At 44.5% G+C, this 20,713-nt stretch overlaps 2 protein-coding genes across 2 annotated transcripts in view; both read left to right on the top strand.

Moving 5' to 3' along the window:
• SRCAP (Snf2 related CREBBP activator protein) overlaps window positions 1–11,762 on the top strand; it is a 36,684-nt gene extending 24,922 nt beyond the window's left edge. The window contains 12 exon segments of the mRNA XM_026682236.2: window positions 73–402; window positions 1,439–1,680; window positions 1,821–2,209; window positions 2,644–2,846; window positions 3,008–3,177; window positions 4,365–4,561; window positions 5,676–5,790; window positions 6,033–6,161; window positions 6,257–6,439; window positions 7,388–7,471; window positions 7,890–10,902; window positions 10,905–11,762. Coding sequence (XP_026538021.2) covers window positions 73–402; window positions 1,439–1,680; window positions 1,821–2,209; window positions 2,644–2,846; window positions 3,008–3,177; window positions 4,365–4,561; window positions 5,676–5,790; window positions 6,033–6,161; window positions 6,257–6,439; window positions 7,388–7,471; window positions 7,890–10,902; window positions 10,905–11,629 — 5,780 coding nt within the window. The 3' untranslated portion in view covers window positions 11,630–11,762.
• Window positions 11,763–16,375: 4,613 nt separating this feature from the next.
• Window positions 16,376–20,435, top strand: TMEM265 (transmembrane protein 265). The gene is made up of 2 exons (XM_026682305.2): window positions 16,376–16,713; window positions 19,896–20,435. The coding sequence occupies exons 1-2, from the start codon at window positions 16,525–16,527 to the stop codon at window positions 20,055–20,057; spliced, it is 351 nt and encodes a 116-aa protein (XP_026538090.1). The 5' UTR covers window positions 16,376–16,524; the 3' UTR covers window positions 20,058–20,435.
• Window positions 20,436–20,713: the final 278 nt, after the last annotated feature.

Genomic DNA, 20,713 nt, shown 5'->3' with positions numbered 1-20,713 from the left:
ATAACCAGAAATAATTGTGCTTCACAATCGAGCCACAACCCAGCCTGTCTTCTCTGTCTCTGTTTCTCACAGTGCCATCCTCAGCAGTGAACAGTTCTGGTGTAGTAAAGATTGTCGTACGACAGGCTCCTCGAGATGGTTTAGTGTCTCCATCATCTGGGCCACAGCATCCGCCCATGCGTCCTGTGACGCCAACCACTGCCAGTACTTTACCTGGCCTTCCAACAGCCCTCTTGGCCCAGCGAGCCCCACTTCCTATGAACCCATCCTCATCAGTTAGGCTGCCCAACCAGCCACTGGGACCAGTGAGACCACCTGCACCAGCTCCTCTCCAGACCCTGGTGAGACCTATGCTGCGAATGATACAAACCTCAAACCCCAACCTGGAGCAACAGCAGCTGGGTAAGCATGTCTTAAAATCACCGGGTGGGATTGTGCGTATCTTAAGAAAATTTGGGACTTGGATCCCGGTGCCAGCTTCAATTTTTTTAAAAATAATGTTATATAGAAAATAAAAATCAAGGAACATGTTTATCTGCTTAACAAAGACTAACTGTAGATATATTCTTCTAATTTTATGTAGATAAATGGCTGATAGTAGTTCATGTAATAATAAAAAAATTAACCAGATTAAATTAGAATATTAGAGAAGATGCAAGTGAAATATGGTTAGGAATGGAACATTTTGGCTGATCTATGAAGCATCGGCATTTAGCAAAAATGTTCACGTTTACCTCTCCTAATGTGACTACTGGTTTCAGAATTTCTAATAGCACAAATAACAGTTCTAAAGCTAAATTGAAAAGAAATAATGAAAGAGGGCATCCTTGATGACATAACATAACATTACCCTCTGAAAATACCCCAAATTAATTAATTTAAACTCTTATTCAAATCAGCATAGGCTATACACTGTAGGGAATCCAACTGTAGGGTGTGTGTTTCAAAAACTTCCAGGAAATCATATCAAAAGCATTCTTAGTATCCAGAATAATAATTGCTAAATTCTACCTGTTTTGAATTACAGAAGTTACACCAATATATATATTCTCCAAATGCTGACAGTCCTGCCTAGATTCAGATTTCCTCATAGCTCTCTAAACAGTGGTAAAATGATAGATTAAACATAGCAAAAACATGCATTCTTTAGAACATTTTGCAGTTGATGGAGAACTGGTAACTGTCCAGCTGTGATACAACATATTCTGAAGTCATAGAGGTGTGTGGTATTCAGTTTTGTGGTCATATTTTCAAAACATATTTCCAAAGAATATAAGCACCTACAAATGCCAAGAAGTCCTCTAAACAAAATTTAACATGTGCAATAACTCCAATCCAAAGAGGGAGCCAAGTGACACGTTGCCATACTTTAGAAAACATGGAAGAGTTTGTAGATTTGTCGGCAATCCTCATGATTGCTCTTCTGTTTCCTTCACAGTTCCTCCTTCCCCGCCTCCCACAGTTGCTTCATTTGCTATCAGCCCAGCTGCCACTGTTACTGTTTCTGCCAACACTTCTCCTACAATGGTGTCCCAAATTGCCTCAAGCCCCATGCCCAAGGAGGAACCGGAGATGTTAACTCTGCGTTCTACTACACCTACACCACCACCACCCCTTTCCATCCTGGCCCCAAGGCCGAGACGGCAACCTCCTCCCCCACCCCGCTCCCCCTTCTTTCTGGTGAGTTCCTTGGCTCAGGGATGTGGTTTTTGGTGGTGGGTGGGGGGGGGGAGGGCTGGAGGAACAGAATAGTTGACAGGTTGCAGCAGGGAGGTGGTAAGAAGTTGAATAAAATTCTATCTGCTTGTTCTGGCCTCCAGGAAGCACTTGAAGAGAAGAGGAAGAAGCAGAAGGAGGAACGTCTCGACCGGCTTTTCCGTCTCAATGAACAGCATTGCAACCTTGCGCCCATTTACGGTACTGAAGTGCTCCGCTTTTGCACTCTCTTTCCTCCTGCCCCACCGCCTCCACAGGATGAGGAGGAGGAGGAGGAGGTGGTGGTGGAGGAGGCGAGTGAAGAACGACCCATGGTAACCCAGAAAGTGGAACCAAAGGGCTCGAGGGGATCTGGACACACCCATTGCTACGCAGCACAAGTCCAAAGGGGAGCTCAGCATCTTGAGGCCTATTGGCAGCGGTCAGAAACCTTGGCCCGAGCAGTCCTGACACCCCAGCAACGGATTGAGGAGCTGACAGACATTATAGAGAGGTAACATTTTACTGCAGACATTTGGCTGTTTTGAAATGGTGGTGCTGAAGGGGAGAAGCATGAAGAAATCCTTGAGGTCTTTTAAATATTCTTGTGAGTTCCAGTTTTAGTCAAATCTCCCTCTTTATTTTCTTGAGGTATTTCTGTATTTATTAGAGTTTTAATCCACATTGATTATTTTATAAGTAATTCAAGGTGGCAGACATACCTAGAGTCTCCTCCTTCCTGCTTTCCGTACAACAGCAACTCTGTGAAGTGAGTTGGGCTGAGAGAAAGGGACTGACCCAAAGTCACCCAGCCAGCTTTCATGTCTAAAATGGGACTAGAACTCCTGGGCTCTTGCTTTCTGGGCCAGCAATTTAACCGCTACACCAAACTGGATATTGACTATGTGTTCTGGCATCTCCTTTACTGTCTGTCGTTCATCTTTGCAGGTTCATTTTCGTTATGCCTCCTGTGGAGGCTCCGGCTATCACCATGCACACCTCTCATCCTCCCCCAACACTCTTGCTCCAGCAGTCGGTCTTCAAGGAGACCTTGCGCCAAGAGCTCTCGCCCCATGCAAGTTGTCTGCATCGTATCATTTGCAACATGAGGACCCAGTTCCCAGACCTTCGCCTCATCCAGTACGATTGTGGTAGGTGGTGAAGAGTTTAGGGTCCACTTGACATCTGTCAGAAAGAAGAGCCACATGTCGGCCTGCTTATAAGGTTAAAGAAAATTATTTCTAGGTTGGTGGATATATAATTGCCCATTGTCCAAGTATTCTCTCTCTCTGATCTTTTCGTTTGTCTTCAGGCAAATTGCAGACTTTGGATATTCTACTCCGGCAGCTCAAGGCCGGAGCCCACCGGGTCCTGATTTTCACCCAGATGACCCGCATGTTAGATGTATTGGAACAATTCCTCAATTATCACGGGCACATCTATCTGCGATTGGATGGTAGCACTCGGGTAGAGCAACGGCAGGTAAGTGATAACAGCTTGTGCCCTTCCTGAAATGCTAAGCAAATCCCTGCCAATCTTCCGGAAGTGATTCATGCTGCTTTCTTCCTACCTCATTTATTTATTTAAACAACCTGTAAAGCCACCCGTCTCACAGAAGTGTTTCTGACTTGCATGCAAAGATTAAGAATAAGCAGTGTTAACAAAAAACAAAAGCCATAAGCGGAGTCCAATTCACAGTGAGTACCATTAACCAGCAAAGCTTGTTTAATAACTTCATGGCCCAAACACCTCTGGGGGAATAGTGAGAATAGCTCAAAGGATCAAGACCATTCTAATCTTTAGAGTGATGCAGATTCATAGAGCAGACACTGCAGTACAGAATGAATCACTCCGGGATCTAACAATGTAATGTTTAATTGAAGGGACCAGGAGCTGTCCTCTGTGTTAGATAGATAGGCAGTCATGGGAAATCAGTGTGAATTATTGGGGGAGCTTTCATTCACAATTTTTTAACTACCTGGCTTTTTCTTCTGTGCAGGTATGCTGCATAGATAAGGGAATAACTGGGACAGTCTGGGGGAACGGGCTTTCAGAATGAAACTATTGCAAATTATGGAGACTACATCCTGTAATGGAAGGGATATTTTTTAACATGCAATGTACAGGTAGTCCTCGACTTACAACCACAATCGAGCCCAAAATTTCTGTTAAGTGAGACATTCATTAAGTGAGTTTTGCCCCATTTTATGACCTTTCTTGTCTCAGTTGTTAAGTGAATCACTGCAGTTTATAACCCTGTTGTTAAGTGAATCTGGCTTCCCCATTGACTTTGCTTGTCAGAAGGTCACAGAAGGGGATTGCATGACCCCAGGACACTGCAATGGTCATAAATAAGAGCCAGTTGCCAAGTGTCTGAATCTTGACCACATGATCATGGGGATGCTACAAAGGTAGCTGAAAAACGGTCATAATCACATTTTTCAGCACTGTTATTTTGAACGGTCGCTAAGCGGACTGTTGTAAGTCGAGGACCATCTGTAGTTCTGGAAGAAAAATTATTTTCTAGGTTGTCAAATTAAGATAATTGTATCAACTGCTTTTAATCATGTAATTCATACATGATAATAAACTTGCCTTCCCTTCCTGAAGCTAGGGGGTAAAGGCAGAATTCTAGTCCAGGATTTTCTTTCTTTCTTTGATTTTGGCAGGCACTGATGGAGCGTTTCAATGCAGACAAGCGCATCTTCTGTTTCATCTTGTCAACGCGCAGCGGTGGGGTGGGAGTGAACCTGACCGGTGCTGACACTGTAGTGTTCTATGACAGTGACTGGAACCCCACCATGGATGCCCAGGCCCAAGATCGCTGCCACCGTATTGGGCAGACACGGGATGTTCACATCTACAGGTTAACTAAGCTTTCTACTCCATGTATAACAAAACATTGGTCATGATGATGATGATGTTACCTAGTCTGGTAACAAAACATTCAGAAACCAAATTGAAACAAGCTTGGAGAGTGATCCACAGCCAAAATCTAAAACCTGAGCTACAAGTATTTTCTGTTATTTCATCGTTTAGTCTAATTTAGCCATATTTACACTGACTGGCAGTTACTCTCCAGGGTTTCAGTCTGCACACTTGGCAAATGAGATTGGAGAAGAGGTACAGAGCATGGGATCTGATTGGTTATGTATCAGTCAAGTGGCAAGGAAACCAGACGATTCAGGCGGTTCAAATGAGTACAGATAGTCCTTGACTTACAGCAGTTCATTTAGTGACCGAAGTTACAATGGCCCTGAAAAAAGCGACCTGTGACCATTTTTCACACTTGAAACTGTTGCAGCATTGCTGTAGCCACATGATCAAAATTCAGATGCTTGGCAACTGACTCATAATTATGATGTTTGCAGTGCCTTGGGGTCATGTACCAGCTTCTGCAATCTTCTGACAAGCAAAGTCAGTGGGGAAACTAGATTCACTTAACAACTGTGTTACTAACTTAACTGCAGTGATGGCATGAACTTAATGAGTATGGCAAGAAAGGCCATAAAATGGGGCAAAATTCACTTAACAAATGTTTCACTTAGCAATAGAAATTTTGAGCTCAGTTGTCATCGTAAGTCAAGGACTATTTGTATAAAGCTATATTGCAAGCTTAAACTCTACAAGAATGACCATTTGCCAGCTAAGGGAAATGAGCGGGAGATAAGAGAGGCATTCAAGGTGGGCTGGACTTAGATCTCTTGCTGCACTAATGACTTGCGATTTATGATGCATTTGACTCGTTCCTTGAGCTCAGCCTGGTCATCTCCTACAGTGTCATTATAACAGCTACACTCCCATTTTTCAGGACCAGCTCTGGTAGCTGCAGAAAATGATTTAGAATGATGGTTAATAAGTGTATTATAGCACTAAGTACTTTTTTAAAAAGCTTTATTAATAAGTTTCATAGGTTTTTCCTGATGTAGACACAATTGCTAGCAGGAACTTACAGATTAACTCTCTGATGCTTTCTTTAGGTTGATCAGTGAAAGGACAGTGGAGGAAAATATTCTGAAGAAAGCTAATCAGAAAAGGATGCTAGGAGATATGGCTATTGAGGGGGGCAACTTCACTACAGCCTACTTCAAGCAGGTAACCATAAACATCTGTAATTGATCCTGAACCTTGGCACTAAATTTTGATGTGCTCAGTGTAATGGTGTATTGGACCCACAGTTTTTATCATAAAGAAGCTTCTTAATTGTGTCCTGTTATTCTGAGACATCCTTATTTATGTTAGTCTGCTACAAAAAAGGCAACAAAATAATCACTAGATATGTAGGGCAGCAGTTCCTGTTGTAAGGATAATTTGTAAGTGAATTTCTCTTCCCTTAGCAAACGATCCGTGACCTGTTTGACATGCCACTAGATGAACCCACTAAAAAAGAAGGAGAGGCCCCAGTCCCAGTGCAGGAGGAGGAAGAGGACCCCATGGCCACCAAGCAGACACAGATTCTGGAACAAGTAGGTTATTTTGTTCATTATGCTGAACATAAGGGAGATGCTCCCCTTTGACCAGGACTGTTGTAATTTTTGTCTGGAAATGTCTTCCCTCACAGGCATTGTGCAAGGCCGAGGACCCTGAAGACATCCGGGCAGCTACTCAGGCCAAAGCAGAGCAAGTGGCTGAGCTGGCAGAATTCAATGAGAACATTCCTTTGGATGCAGAAGACCGATCCAGCAAAGAGGAAGAGGAAGAATTTTCTAAAGCAGAGCAAGAAATTGCTTCACTTGTAGAACAGGTACATAAAATCCTTCCTTTTAACCTGAGATGGAAGTGGAAGGTTGCCTCTTTGTTCCATGACATAGATCTGCTACAGTCATACAGAAACACTGTTTCCCTTAGATCAGGAGTGTCCAATTATGACAACTTCAGGATTTGTGGACTTTAAAAATTCTCCAGCCAGCATATCCACAGGTCTTAACAGTTGCCAAGGCCAGACACCTCTGCTTTAGATTCAGGCAGAGGGTTTTTTTTTCCTTTAGCTCGTTTGTTTACGTGTATATGGCTGCCCATCTCATCATGACTCTGGGAGGCCAACCATAACTAAAGGAATTCAACCAAACAGCAGCATAACAGTGAATCCGTAATTGGCAGTAGGAATAAAATGTAAACAAACTGTCAGGGTTCCAAGTAATAGATCCATTGCAAGCAAAAACTCCAAGGAAGGTGGATTCCACAAAGCTTTATTGGAAATATATCGGCACATATCTGGTGAAAACCATCTCTGAAGGGCCCCTTGGTTTTTCCCCTAATTAAAAGTAAACGGTTTCCCCTCAAACCCGAATGTTCAGTCACATGACCCAACCAATGCAGCATCCGCTGATCTGGTGACATCACTTCTCCTTCCACCAACCAAGTGTGAGAACGTCCTTGGTTCCCAAGAGAAAGTATTTTATTTTGACTACACAAGCCCAGCTATCTCTAATCCCCACTCCCTATTCCTTGCTCCAGTGTGACAACATTGAAGCTCCAAGGTGGCTTCGCCCAGATCAGCTTCAAGTTTGACACAAACATTCAAAATTCAACACAAATAGAAAAACATCTTACAAGCATTGCCTGCATTCCAACCCCATGTCCAAAATAATTTTAAAATACGTGATCAAAGATCACGTATTTTATCAAAGAAATCAAAGAAATACATGATTTTCAAAGTTCCCTTGTGAATTTTTTTCCTCCCATTTTCTAGCTCACTCCTATTGAACGCTATGCCATGAACTTTTTGGAGGCATCCCTGGAGGACATCAGTCGGGAGGAGTTGAAGCAAGCAGAGGTAAATTTCCACTCCCTGGTTGGTGAAATTCTTTTAGATAATACCTGGTCAGAAAAATGGAAATCAAAGATCTTTTTTTTAAAGCCGGCTAAGTCTTACGTTAAATGTTGGTCAGCTCCTCCATCTGATTCAACTTCTTTAAAATAGCCGCAAAGCAACCATCTTCCAGGCTGTTGAGAGTCCCATTTTTCTAGTCTCTCAACCTTTCATGGAGAGGACAATCAGCACATCATGTATATTAAGGACTTTCTGCAATTTGAAATATGATGAGGATGTTTAGCATTTGGTTCTATTGAGAAGAAAGAAAAAGGTTATGTTATAGTCTTATTTTTCCTGATACCTTTGAGTAGTTCACAGGGCTAAAATACTTGCTAAGCTAGTGGTGATTCCTCCTTACTCGATTTCTCTGTGGTTCCAGGAACAGGTGGAAGCTGCACGCAAAGATATTGACCAGGCTAAGGATGAGGTGGTCTTTAAACTGCCAGAGGATGAAGATGAGAGTTACCTCCTTGAAGAAGGCTCCAGCAAGAAAAGCAAGAAGGCCAAATTTTCTAGCCGGACACACTCAGAAAGGACTGGCACCCGCATGAGTGAACGTCTCCGTAGTACCCGTCTTCCACCAAAGGATGGGGATAGTGGAGATGTGGAATCCTCTCAGATGAGGCTGCCCATTGTCCGGCATTCCCGAATAGTGACAGTTGTGGAAGATGACAACCTACCCCAAGTAGCGCTGCACACCAGAAGTGCTTCGGTACGTAGAGTGGTGGTGCAGGAAGAAAAGCGGGCTCAGATTGTCCCGAATACTCGAAGAACTTTGACCCGTCGGGAAGAGCTATGGAATAAAGGCCCAGCTAGTGGGGAGAAGATGCAGAAAATTCCCCCCCACAGAAATGAAGCTCCTGGTGACAGGGTTTTGAGAACCAATCTCCATAGAACAGACACCCCATCTGCTGGGGATCAGCTACTACAAGCTACTCCACAGAAATCAGATCCTGGAGCTGGTGGGGACAGAATTCTAAGAGTTTCCACATCAAAGGCTGAGACCTTGCTTGTTGATGAAAGATTACCAGGAAGTGCCCCACAGGCATCAGATACCAGCTTGGATAAAGGGCCGAGGCCAGACCTACAGAAGCCTGAAAAACCTGGGCTGGATAAACTTACATGTAGCTCATCTAAGCCTGAGGTGTCAAGGGCAGAGGTAAAGGCTCCCGAATTTCACCTGCAAGGAGTTGATAAAGAGGAATTTAAATTGCAAGCGGATGTAGAAGAGCAGAAAATAGAAACAGAAATTTCTCAGTTCAGTCCACCAACCCTGGATTTCCACCCTGCTGAGTCTGCTGCAAATAAGGAAGTTCCAGCATTTCAAGAACAAGACAGTCTGGTCACTGGAAAATTATTGGATACACAGGCATTACCTGATCCCGGGAAGCTGAATGTCCCGGGTAGTAAAATGAAAGCAACAACTCTAGTGTCACTTGACCCTGCAGAACTAATTTCTGAGAACAAACCTGAGGTTACAGGTGAAATAAATTTACCTGTGATTGAGCAAAAGATGAGTGTGCAGAAGCCAACGGAAGGAGCAGATGTGAGCTCCAGCTGCAGTGCTGCAGAAGGAGAATCCGTCAATTCTGTGGGTGAGGCAACCAGGCTGATCTCTACTCGAGAGACCACAGCACCTCCTGATGACATTGCTAAGGTAGTAACCGAGCCTCTTTCTTCTAAAAGCATAAAAGATGCCACTTGGGAAGCCGCAGACAGTGCAGCATCTTTTGTGTTGGATAGCGAAGTCCCCAAGATGGACACCCCTGTGTTTCCCTCATTGGATCACTCTCCAGCTACTAGCTCTCTCCTCCAACTGGAAACTTTGGCCTGTATTAAGGAACAAAATGGCTTGAAGGAATCTCTGAGAAGTGGAGACCTCCCTTCTCCTCTTTCAGGTTTGCTAACTGAGCCCCAGCTTGAAATCTTGCCATTGGGGGGTACATCACCAAAATCAGAGACAGCTGACAACAAAGTCAATAGTCCGGGTGAAACAACAGCTGAGAATCAAGGAGCAGTAGGAAAAAACAATCACGGGGAAGGGCCCCAGGAGGCTAGGCCTTCAGCAGTCTGCCCTGGCTCTGCTTCTTCGCAGGAGAGTTCATCGCTTCCAGGAAATTTGTCTTCAGATGACAGCCTTTCACCGAATAAACCTCCCCGTCGCCGAACTAGCGCTGATGTGCAAATCCAGCAAAGCTGTCAAACACCAGATGGCCCTGCCGCCAAAGTCTTACGTAAGTTGCCCGGGCGCCTGGTCACCGTGGTGGAAGAGAAAGAGCTCATTCGTCGACGCCGCAATCGCATGTGCAAGCTGGATTCGGGCCCCAGCGCTTTGATGAATCTGGGCAGCAGCCTGGCACAAAGCCTGTCAGGGCCAGAAATTCCGCCTTCTATTAAAGCCTTGCCTCTGCTGCGAGATTTGCCTGCCCGGCGAAGAATCGAACTGGAGAGCCGGGCAGCAGCCAAAGGAAAGGATGATGGTTCAAAAGGGGAGCTGCTAGGTAATACGTCCTCTGAACCTGTCAAACGTAAACGAGGACGTCCCCCCAAGAACAAGTCACCAGATCAGCAAAATCCAGGGTTGCTCCAGCCCTTCCCCGAGCCAGCTCTGGAGATCAGCTCCCAAAGAAAAGCACCAGTGAAGAAAACATCTGAGGGCCAGCCACAGACTCAGTCCCCAGAGCAGAAGGCCCCTGAGAGCTCCTCTCCCAAGAGCGAGTCTCCCAAGAGCAAGACAGACAGCAGTGAGAATGGTGATTCCCCTGTGGAAAAGCGAAGGCGTGGGCGGCCCCCTAAGACTCGGCAGTCCCCCGTCATGCCTCCCAAGTCGTCTGCTTTGGAAGCCCTGCTCTCCCCATCCACAAAACCTCAAACTGTAGAGCTCCCCACAAAGGTGCAAAAGAAGCTGCCGAAATCTCCTGAGGTGGTCTCTGGAACAGAGGCCACCTCGAAGCTTCACGAGCCACTAGACTTACATCCCAAAATGGCCGTCTCAAAAACCTCCCTTAAAGCATGGAATCGAATTTCACTGCATTCTCAACCTGGGTCAGATTCTAAATCCACTTTGAAGGCCCGAGAATTGTTGACTGCTTTCCCTAAAGCACTTTCCAAACCATCCACTGAAGTGTGTGAATCCCAGGCATCTTCTCCTCAAGGGGTCTCTGCCACAGAAACTTCACCAGAGATGCAAGATTCGCCTTATCTGTCCCCCATGTCACGCTCACTACCCAAAGGTGCACTCAGCTCCCCAGCAGCAAATTCTCCACCTAAGCGGAAAAGGGGTCGTCCCCCAAAGAATCCATCTTCACCTCGGGTGGAGGTGGCACAACCTCCTGCCTCCAACTCTGACCAGGAGACTTCTTTGGAGAAGCACACCGGGCTCCCTCCTGGCCGCAGCGCCGAAGGCGTAGGAGAAAGGATGGCCTTGGTCCATCGTTGCCCAGCGCCAACCAGAGTTCTTCGGATGGTGAGGAGACCCGACCGCTCACCAGGCTCGCCCTGCTGAAGCGGGAAGAAAAGCCGGAGTTTTGCAGTGGGGCATTAGTTCAGCCCTCTCCAAAGGACACAGGCACTGAGAGGGCTTCATCAGCAGAGAGTAGTACTTGGGAACAGCCTTCCAGCGAGACCCCTGCCCGCTCGACTCGCCTGCGGCCTGGCTGCCTTGTTCCACCGCTGGAGCGTGAAACCCAGCGAAGGAAACGGCGCTGCTCCATGGAGGGCAAGCGGGTGAGGAATAGCAGTAAGTCACCTGCTTCCCAAGACATCTCTGAACAGGAGGGTGGAGAGTCGGAGTCTTCTCTGAAGTCCTCCTCGGAATCCAACAGTTATAAGTGTGTCCGGCAACCAAAGCGCCAGTGTTATGACTCAGCCAGGCGGCGCAGTCGAAAAAGGGGCCAGGGTCACCAGAGTGGGATGGCCGACCGCATCCTCCGTAGCGCAGCAAAGCCTGCCGACAATGCCCAATCGGGCTCCTCTCCGATTCTCCCCAGGAAAACGGGCTCTGCTTTTGCTTCTTCAGCTGCGGGGGTCACTGGAGCCCTCTCTTCCCCAACAACCCCTTCCTCCACCGCCCCAGTTACCTCTTCGCAAAGTAACAGAGGCCGCAAGCCCAAGACGTGACCACAGCGCGAGAGGTCCCACCGGTCTTTCTCTGCGGGGATGGCTCGACTGCCACCTCTTTTCCTGCACATAACAGTAAGCAGATCTAGTCCCTCCTCTCCCTTTGCTCTTATTCCTCCTATTAATGTGGGGGCGGCTACTGGAGGTCCCTGCATTCCAGTCTTGACTGTTGGAGTACTACTTGAAAGGAGGAGGATGGTGAGCGTGGCTCTTCATTCCCAGCTGCTTTTTCTGGGAGCAGGCAAGGAGCACTCCTGCTGAGGTCACTTGCTGGAGCTGGGTAGCTCAGTTGCCCCGCCACAGGTTGTAGTGGCAGGGCCAGCACTTTGCAATGAATTCTGCTACTTCCTAGCTGCAGAGAGAGTAGTTTGGGGGGGGGGGGTTTACCTTCAGAGTTGTTGCCCCTAGAATAACACTACAGGGCACCTGCTATCCTTAAATGCCCCCCAGCTCTTTGGGAAGTCCAGTCCAGGCTTTTAATAGGCACGTGTCACGTTTTGGGCCCAGGTGTTCCCCTGTCCTCTTCCCTCTCGCCCATCTCCTAGTCCTGCAGAGGATGCTCTCCTGATTTATAAACATGATTAGCTCTTACTTTTTTAACAGCTTTGGGTTGGTTTTTAAATGACAGTGACCAAATGCTAGGTCCCCTTTTCTGGCTATCCCTTTTGATTGTCTCCCTGCTTATTCCGTTCACCACATCGAGCCCTTTTGAGGCATGAAGAGGTGGGACAGTTATTTCCCAGCCAACGTGGAGGGCAAGGAAGAGGAGACCCACTATACAACCCAGTAAGATTATGTGTTCCTTTTCTGTATCACTACCCAGAGAAAAATGTTTTCTTTCAATGATGTTGATCACAGCCTCGCTGCTCCAAGGACTTTTTTTTTGTGGGTTCATGAGTTGGGTCAACTCCTCCCCTTCCACTCCTGTGTACAGCTCTCATTGTAAAATAGGTTCTTTTGAACATAAACTATGCAAAGGTTATTTTGTATAGGGGAGCACAATTTTCCCTCACTTCCCTCACTGCAGTGGGTTTCAGAGGGTGGCAGCAGTTGTCTGGATTTAGGGGTGGGCTGCAGGGGGAGTGGAGGGGGAGGTGTTCCCATGGAGCTGTCTTTCCTACTGAAGCATGTTCAGAACTTGTACAGAAAACCGGTGTAATCTTTCTTCAGAATAATGCTATGAATAAAGTGTTAAAAGGGGAAAAACGCACATACCACATGGATTTGTGGAATTTTTTTAAAGGTTTTATTTTCTGTGTCTCCTTCTCTTTAGAAAACAGCTTGTTTGGGCACAGTGGGTTGGGTTGTGTGAAGGAGCTGGGTCCTGGTGTTTCTCCACACGCTGTCATGCTCAAATTGAGCAAATTTACTTGGACTTGGCACAAGAAGTCATTTGCTATTCAGTTAGACAAACTAGAATCTATATTTGCATTTCAAACCATAGCTTAAGCAAAATAGACAGTTTGCTTTGGTGGCCAAGCCTATTATTTTAGCATACCTGCAATTTAAAAGTAAAGATTGTGCTAAGAATGGTAGCAAATTATATCTGAGTTTATTAGGAAATAGCCAAACTTAAAAGTACAGGTAATCCTCAAATTACAGCAGTTCATTTAGTAACCATTCAAACTTACAACAGCATTGAAAAAAGGGACTTATGACCATTTTTCATTCTTATGACAATTGCAAGCATCCCTGTGGTCACGTGATTTATAATCAGATGCGTGGCAACTGGTTCATATTGATGAGAGTTACCGTTTCCTGGGGTCATGTGATCACCTTTTGCGACCTTCTGACAAAAACCAATGGGGAAGCCACATTCACTTAAAACTGCAGTGATTCACTTAACATGACAAGAAAAGTCGTAAATGGGGCAAAACTCACTTAACAAATTTCTTATAGCAACATAAATTTTAGGCTCAGTTGTGGTCCTACGTTGACTACCTGTATCATTTGGGAATAGAAGTGGACGACGGTGAATGTTGATCTGATTCCATATTCAGATACATTTCATATGGCAAGATTTTTCTTGAAACTTAACTTACTAGTACAATAATAACCTGTCATCAAGATTATATAAATGATTGTGATAGGATATATACGTACTAAATAAACAACACTGGGAGACAGAAGAGCCAGATTCAAGACCAACTGATCTGCCTATTGTAATTGTGCATTCACATCTTTTGTACACATAATTCATTTAGAAACATTCTCCTCAGGAAGACACTATTTTTAAATAAAACATTTTCCCTTGCACTGGATTAGTTCTTGTGGAGAGGCAGGAAACTGAAAGAAAAATTCTGCCCATCTACACTCAGCTGATTACACTAGCCACCTACACTATAGCTGACTTCCCTCTGCTGGCAAGCATGACTGAGATAGAGGGCTTTGGTCTTTTAGGTAAAAGGGTATCAAGGCAGGAAGTCTATGTCTCACCTGCAGAAGAGACAACCATGGAGAGAGAGAATTGCAGTCTTGATCTCCCAAGGTTTGGCCTGTAGGAGAAAGAAAAAAAACAGATTTCCTCTCTTGTCCCACAAGTCAAGAACCCACTTGAGTTAAAATCACATGAAGTCCTCTCAAGGTAGATGTCGGGAAGCATTTCCTGACCTCACAGGCTGTCACCCAGTGGAACAAGCTGCCATGAAGAGTGATTTCTCTATTGAGGTCTTTAAACAGCCTGGGTGGTCGTTTCTCAGGGATTCTGGTGAGTCTTAACCTGAGATGGAGCCTGCCTCCATCCTTGTGAGTCTGTGATCCTCGCGGGACCAAGGGTGGTGATCATGGGAGTTGTGATCCATTATTTGAATACTGCAGGTTCACTGTTCCCATCACTATATACCAAAATGGGAAATATTTAGGTATCGATCAAGAAAACACTGATTGGAGGAGACGGTAGTTCTAGCCCACATGATGAGGGTAACCCATTGGAAAAGGCTGGCTTACACTGGAAGGAATGGAAACGAAAAAATACTCCTTTGCATTAGCAACCAAGTCTGCCAGGAACAAATAACACCAAACAACCAAGCTTGTAATATGCTATAAAGGAAGCAATAAATTATTCTGCGCACAGCTTTGTTGCAAACTTAGGAATGTAGGCAAACTTGTTCCTCAGTCTGCAGGCATTACTTGACAGAACCTGCTGTGGTTCTTCAGGGCTGCAGTTGAGTATCCTTGATAGAGCTCTTTCTAAGCTATATCTAGTTTTCCCTTTCACCTCATTGACCTTGCTACTTGCCTGAAAAGAAGGGTCTAACAAGGGATTGTAGAACAGAATTGAATATGTTCATGGCACTATCCAATGAGGAAGTCCCAGGCTAAGAAGAAAGGAGCCAGGAAAAAAAAGTATCCTCTCTCTCCTTCAACCTGAATTTGAGCATATCTGCATTAGGGTAAGTACTTCATGAAGCAAACTGAACGCTCCATCGATAAATACTGAAAGACAAGAAATAATAAAGGGAACATCCATTAATAGCACTTTGACTTATATACCCGCCCCATATAGCGCTCTGGGCAGTTTACAATATTGGTACCGGTGTATTGTCATCTGGCCAGCAATCTGGTTCCTCATTTTACCTTTCCATTTGGAAGGATGGAAGGCTCAATCAATCTTGAGCCCCTTCAGGATCGAACTCCAGGCTGTGCATCAGAGTCAGCCTGCAATATTGCATTCTAGCCACAGGGAGGTGTAGTGCTTAGAATCTAGTATTGCAGGCTAATGCGGCTCATTGCCAGGAGTTTAATCCTCACTGGCTCAAGCCTTCCATCTTTCTGAGGATGGTAAAATGAGAACCCAGATTGTTGGAGGACAATATGCTGACTGTAAACTGCTTAGAGGGGGGCATAAAACACTATGAAGTGTTATATAAGTCCTATTGCTCTTGCTAAGCTTACTTGGATAGGTAAGCCAGCTGCTGTTCCTTAAGTCATCTGATTTCCTCTTCATTGTCCCACCCTGCCTCGGAGGTATAACTCAGAATATTCCCTATCTAATCTGCCAGGCTCCAGCCGTTTTTATTAGTTGAAGGCAGCCTGGAAGTCTTTCTCGGCTCCTTTGCAGAGCCTGGCAGAGATTTCCAGTTGAACCTCTCAAGACAGCAGCACCCAGAAAGCAGACTGGAAAAAGAAAAGAGAGGAGAGGCCACGAGTTCAACCGGAATGATTCAAACATGACTTCATGGAGAAAGCAGTGGGAACCCAACCCAAGATAGGCGAAACTGGTGGGCGTGTGAGTACATAGCAGCCAGAGAAAACCAGGAAAAATGTTCAGAAGAACAGTAAACATCAAGAGAGGTGCGAGTTATGTTGGATGTAAGTCTTTTCTTAAGACTTGTTTTTTTCTGTTCTTCCCTACCTTCGCCACAAGAGCCAAGTGAAAGACCCGGTCAAAAAGCTCTCTTAATCTTAATCTTATACATTCTGTTTGTGAAAAAGTTGCCTGTCTGGTGGTGTTCTGCCTCGAATGGCTTCAGAACAATTTGGCCCGGATCAATTCAAGGCACAAGAGCTTGGCTCAAAGAAGACTTGACGGCAAGATGATGTGGTTCTTCTCCATGCCACACCAAGACACAGAGTTGGAAATCAGGTCTCCCAAATGAAATGAAGACATTCACACTTCCAGCCTCTGTAAGTAGACTCACAACCTCGGGCTACCATAGTATCCTGAAGCCTCAGATAATTAATGTGAATCACTGAAAGAGCAAAAGAATCAAGCTTTTTTACGAATAAAGGCGAATATACGTGTCCCAGGATAATATTGCAGAATCCAATCTGGGTCAATCACGGGACCAGAGGTTTTATCTTACGAGCTTTCGGACTTGTGCTGGAGCCCATCTTCAGGGAACTTCTCTCTGGCCTTTTGTTTTTTCTTCAACTTGGTGGTGTATCCTTTAGTCATGGATGAAGAAATGGGGGTCCTCAATGAAGTGGAGAGCAGAGGTATGGCAGGACCGGGCACTTTGGAAGGTGACAACCGTGGCAAGCCCCCCGCTTTGAATGTGCACAGATTGCGCAACCTGGCCATAGCTAGCATCATCTGTGGCTGTTCGTGCATTGGGGTCCTGGCTCTGATTTATGCAGTCAAGGTGAGTGATTTCCCATAATGAAAAAGCTGGAAAGTTGGTGATAAAATTAATGTCTTTGTTCCGTGTTCCCTGAGAAAGAGAACAACACTGAGTTCAATTTTCTTTGGGAAAATAATTCCTGGAGATTAAGAAAACTATATTAATAAAAATATGGAATAATGGTATGATCTTTCTTTCCCAAATATATCCACTGATCCAAAAAAGAAGTATTTAAAACCTATGCCAAATAAAATCTTTCCCTCATCACTTTTGGCCCTGGTTGCCATCATTACCAGAGAGAAGAAAAGCCCACATGCCATAAAATCACCTATGATGTATGGCACATAGAGAAAAGGGGCTTTTTTGTTTTGAGGGTTTGCTAAAGTGGATCACACAGCTAATGTCTTCATCTAGTAGACCTAATTACATCCAAAGGAGAAGGGAATGAATTGTTTTCCATTTCTCAAAGCTGAAAACCGAGATTTTCACAAGATACCTAGTATGGCTTATACTTATAGGATTCTCAACAACTGAAGATTATAATAGAGTGGGGTTTGAATGGTGGGAGAATATATTCCTCAAGCAGATGCGGAAAATAACTATCCTAGACCTGATGTTCATTAAAATCCCCATGCTACCTTCAGGTAGCAAATCCTAATCAATATTTTGCAAAAGTGTCAAATTCTAAAACAGGAGAGCTGTTGCGTTCCATGGGCTGTAAGGTTTTTAAAAGGCATGAATCCTCATTCCCTTAAGGAAGGTACCTTAGGCCTCTCATGAAGTGGGCTGTACAACGCTAATGCTAGAAGAAACAAATGAATTTTTAAGGTAGCTTAAAGGCTTACCCAAGATTAATTAATGGACAAATAGAACTAATTGCAGGGGACAAGATTTCCTATAAAACTAGAGCGAAGTTTATAATCCTTGTAAAAGATTTGGGCCACCACTGATCCTGCCCTGAAAATGTGCAGCCTCTGGAATGTTTTAAGGGAGAGCATTCAATCACATTGACATTCAATCACAATCACATTTCATAAGAATTGACAATGGAGCTTCGCAGCTTCACTTTTTTATGGCTGGAAGACTGGCCAAAGTATTCCTTCAGGGCAGGAGGAAAGCAAAAATCAACCTTGCTTTTAGCAATTCACAAATGAAACCCATGACAAAATGTTATTTCGTCTGGCTGCTTCCTCTTTGAAGTTTAATTATTTTATTAAATTCCTACGCCACCCATCTGGCCTAAGTGGCTCTGGCCTAGTTCCTTCAAAGCAATTTTCTTTCCACCCAGTTTCCCATTATATCCTTCAACGGCGCTCTCTCTCTCTCTCTCTCTCTCTCTCTCTCTCTCTCTCTCTCTCTCTCTCTCTCTCTCTCTCTCTCTCTCTCTCAATAGGATGTGGGGGGGCATGGGCCCTCCATGGGCTCTGTTTTCACTGGCAGAGGGCTATCAAAACAAACTAAAAACAAAAGGAGAAATGTTTCCCCTTTTGTATTTGAGCTTGCAAGAAGGGATAGGAAAGGAGAAAGAGGAAAGACAGAGAAGGAAAGACGGGAAGAGAGCAAGGAAGAAAGGAGAAGGAAGAAAAAAGAAAAGGAAGGATTATAATGAGATTGAGGAGGGTCTCAGGGAAGTCCTGCCTTAGCACTTGGCCACCATAGGTTCCCCTGACATGAGTGACGTCGAGTTGGTGACACCCACCATGGCCACTCCCACCATGGCTCTCCGAGGTCAAACACAATCCTGATGTGGCCCTCAATGAAATAGAATTTGACACCAGCAGTGGTATTCAGCAGGTTCTGACCAGTTCTGGAGCAGAAATTTTGAGTAGTTGAGAATACTACCTCTGAGTGGCCTCGTCTCCCCCATCTATTCTCTGCCTCCCAAGTCCCAGCTGTTTGGCTGAGGTCTTCTTTTGCTGCCCTGTAGAGAAGAACGGAGCTGGAAAGCAGGTTAGTGGGGTGGGGAGGGAATGGGGATTTTACAGCATCCTTCCCCTGCCATGCTCACCAAGCCACGCCCACAGAACCGGTAGTAAAAAAAATTGAATCCCACCACTGTTTGACACTCCTGGTGTCAGGGTTCCCGGCAGTTACTCCAATTAAATCATGAGCCTCAAGCCACACTCCCAAAACTAAAGAGGATTTATTTGAAGCTACCATTAGTCCAGCACTAACCTGGGCGTAGCTGAGATACATAATTCACGGCCACCCTTGATCCTGCTTTCCCCCCCAACCATCTGGGCGTATCATCCAACGAAAAAGATCTATAGCCAAGAGTCATCAATTATGCTCTCTCCAATTAGATTTCCCCCAGAAGTTTCAGCCATCTAATCAGTCTTTGAAGAAAATATGAATGGAATGTACTTTCAATTCCGCACTGTTGCCTGCTGTTTGAAACTCGCCCCCCCCTTCTTTCTGTTGTCAACTATAAAACGTGTAAGCAAAATGTTTTATGAGTTGACACCTGGTATAAGGTCTCCTGCTTTGGGCCTGCTTTCTGCTCCTCAAAGGTCCCTTCCAACCAATGGTGGGATTCAATTTTTTTTCTACCAGTTCTGTGGGCGTGGCTTGGTGGGCCTGGCAGGGGAAGGATATTGTAAAATCTCCAGTCAGAGGTGGTATTTGCTGGTTCTCTGAACTACTCAAAATTTCCACTACCGGTTCTCCAGAACTGGTCAGAACTTGCTGAATACCAACTCTGCTTCCAACCCTATGATTCTGTTTCTGTATTTCCATTTGACCTGTAGTCTTATTTTCTTTAAAAATAATTTTAATTTTTTGTTTGTTTTTTGCATGAAATATGTAATCTGTCTCACATTTAACCTGCACCTGGGTGATCTATTTAACCCCCCACCCACCCATCCCTATTGAAATCCTGCATTAGTCTAGCCTCAAGCTTGATAAATTACTCCAAAATGGGTAAAACTGAATTTTCTGAATTTTCAACATTGGAACACATTACCCAATCAAAATTAAACTTGACTTAAAAATGTGTAACCTACATGTTTTATCTAAGTAGCTTACAGAATTGGGCCTTTTAATCAATTTTTAATCAACCCATTTCAGCAAGTAATGTACACGATGTCACAAATTCAGGCTAAGAAGAATTTTTCCTTAAAATGAATGATTTCTGGTGTCTTTAGTCTACATCCAGAGTAAATAACAAAGCTGTTGTGTTTTTTTTTTTTTTTTTGCTCCTTTAGGCTAATGAGAAGCAAAAGGCCCATTGCCAGAATGCAGCACTTCATTGGGCTCGGAAATCTCGGCTTCTGTCTTGCCTGAGTATCATTGTCTGGGTTTCCCTTCTTATTCTGATCCCCATGTTACTAGTCCTCATGTCTTACCTCATATCTAAAGCAGAATGATGAGCCACATAATTTAATGACTTTGGGCTTCCAAAGTCCATGTTTACTATTGTGGTTTCTTCAGTTGGATTAAGCCAAGCAACCACTGAAGTATTTTTTTGTTGAATTGGCTCCATGGATGGGAAAAATGGTGGCCATCAATTTTTTTCTCCTGCAGATGATGTAGAAGGATTTGTTCTACTCAAATGAAAGACACCTAGCTGGTTCTATCTGTTATCATCCTTCTCCATTTGAAGTACTCTAGATGTTGGAGTACACATCCCATCATTCCTAGCCAGGATTGCCATAGGATTTGGATTCTCAGAAGCACCCGCACTTGATTGAAATATTTCTATTTGTTTCATGAAATGTTCTTTCCTGATGGAAAAAATACACCTACTATAGAAAACCCCTGACTGTGAAAGAATGGTTGAGTGTGGAAAAAAGGAAGTCAAATTTATTTGGCATACAGATAATTTGAATTATTGTGTGCTTCAGGGCAAACCATCTCATTTGGGCTCAAAGAACACCCTCTCTCCCTTTCTACCAAAAGTAGTTTGCCCTTGAGGGAGGGTCAGCAAGCTCTATATCTTCAATGTAGAGTTATTCAGCAATCTCTTTTTTTTCCTCTTGTGGATGGCACAGATAACTTATACTTAGAATAATTTTGTCACTTT

The sequence above is a fragment of the Notechis scutatus genome, chromosome Z (genome assembly GCF_049901735.1).
Source record: "Notechis scutatus isolate UNSWTSFEM ecotype Mainland chromosome Z, rNotScu1.2, whole genome shotgun sequence".
NCBI classification, from domain to species: Eukaryota; Metazoa; Chordata; class Lepidosauria; order Squamata; family Elapidae; genus Notechis; species Notechis scutatus.
Note: the sequence above shows the minus strand (reverse complement) of the source record. Positions and strands in the feature narration are given on the sequence as shown.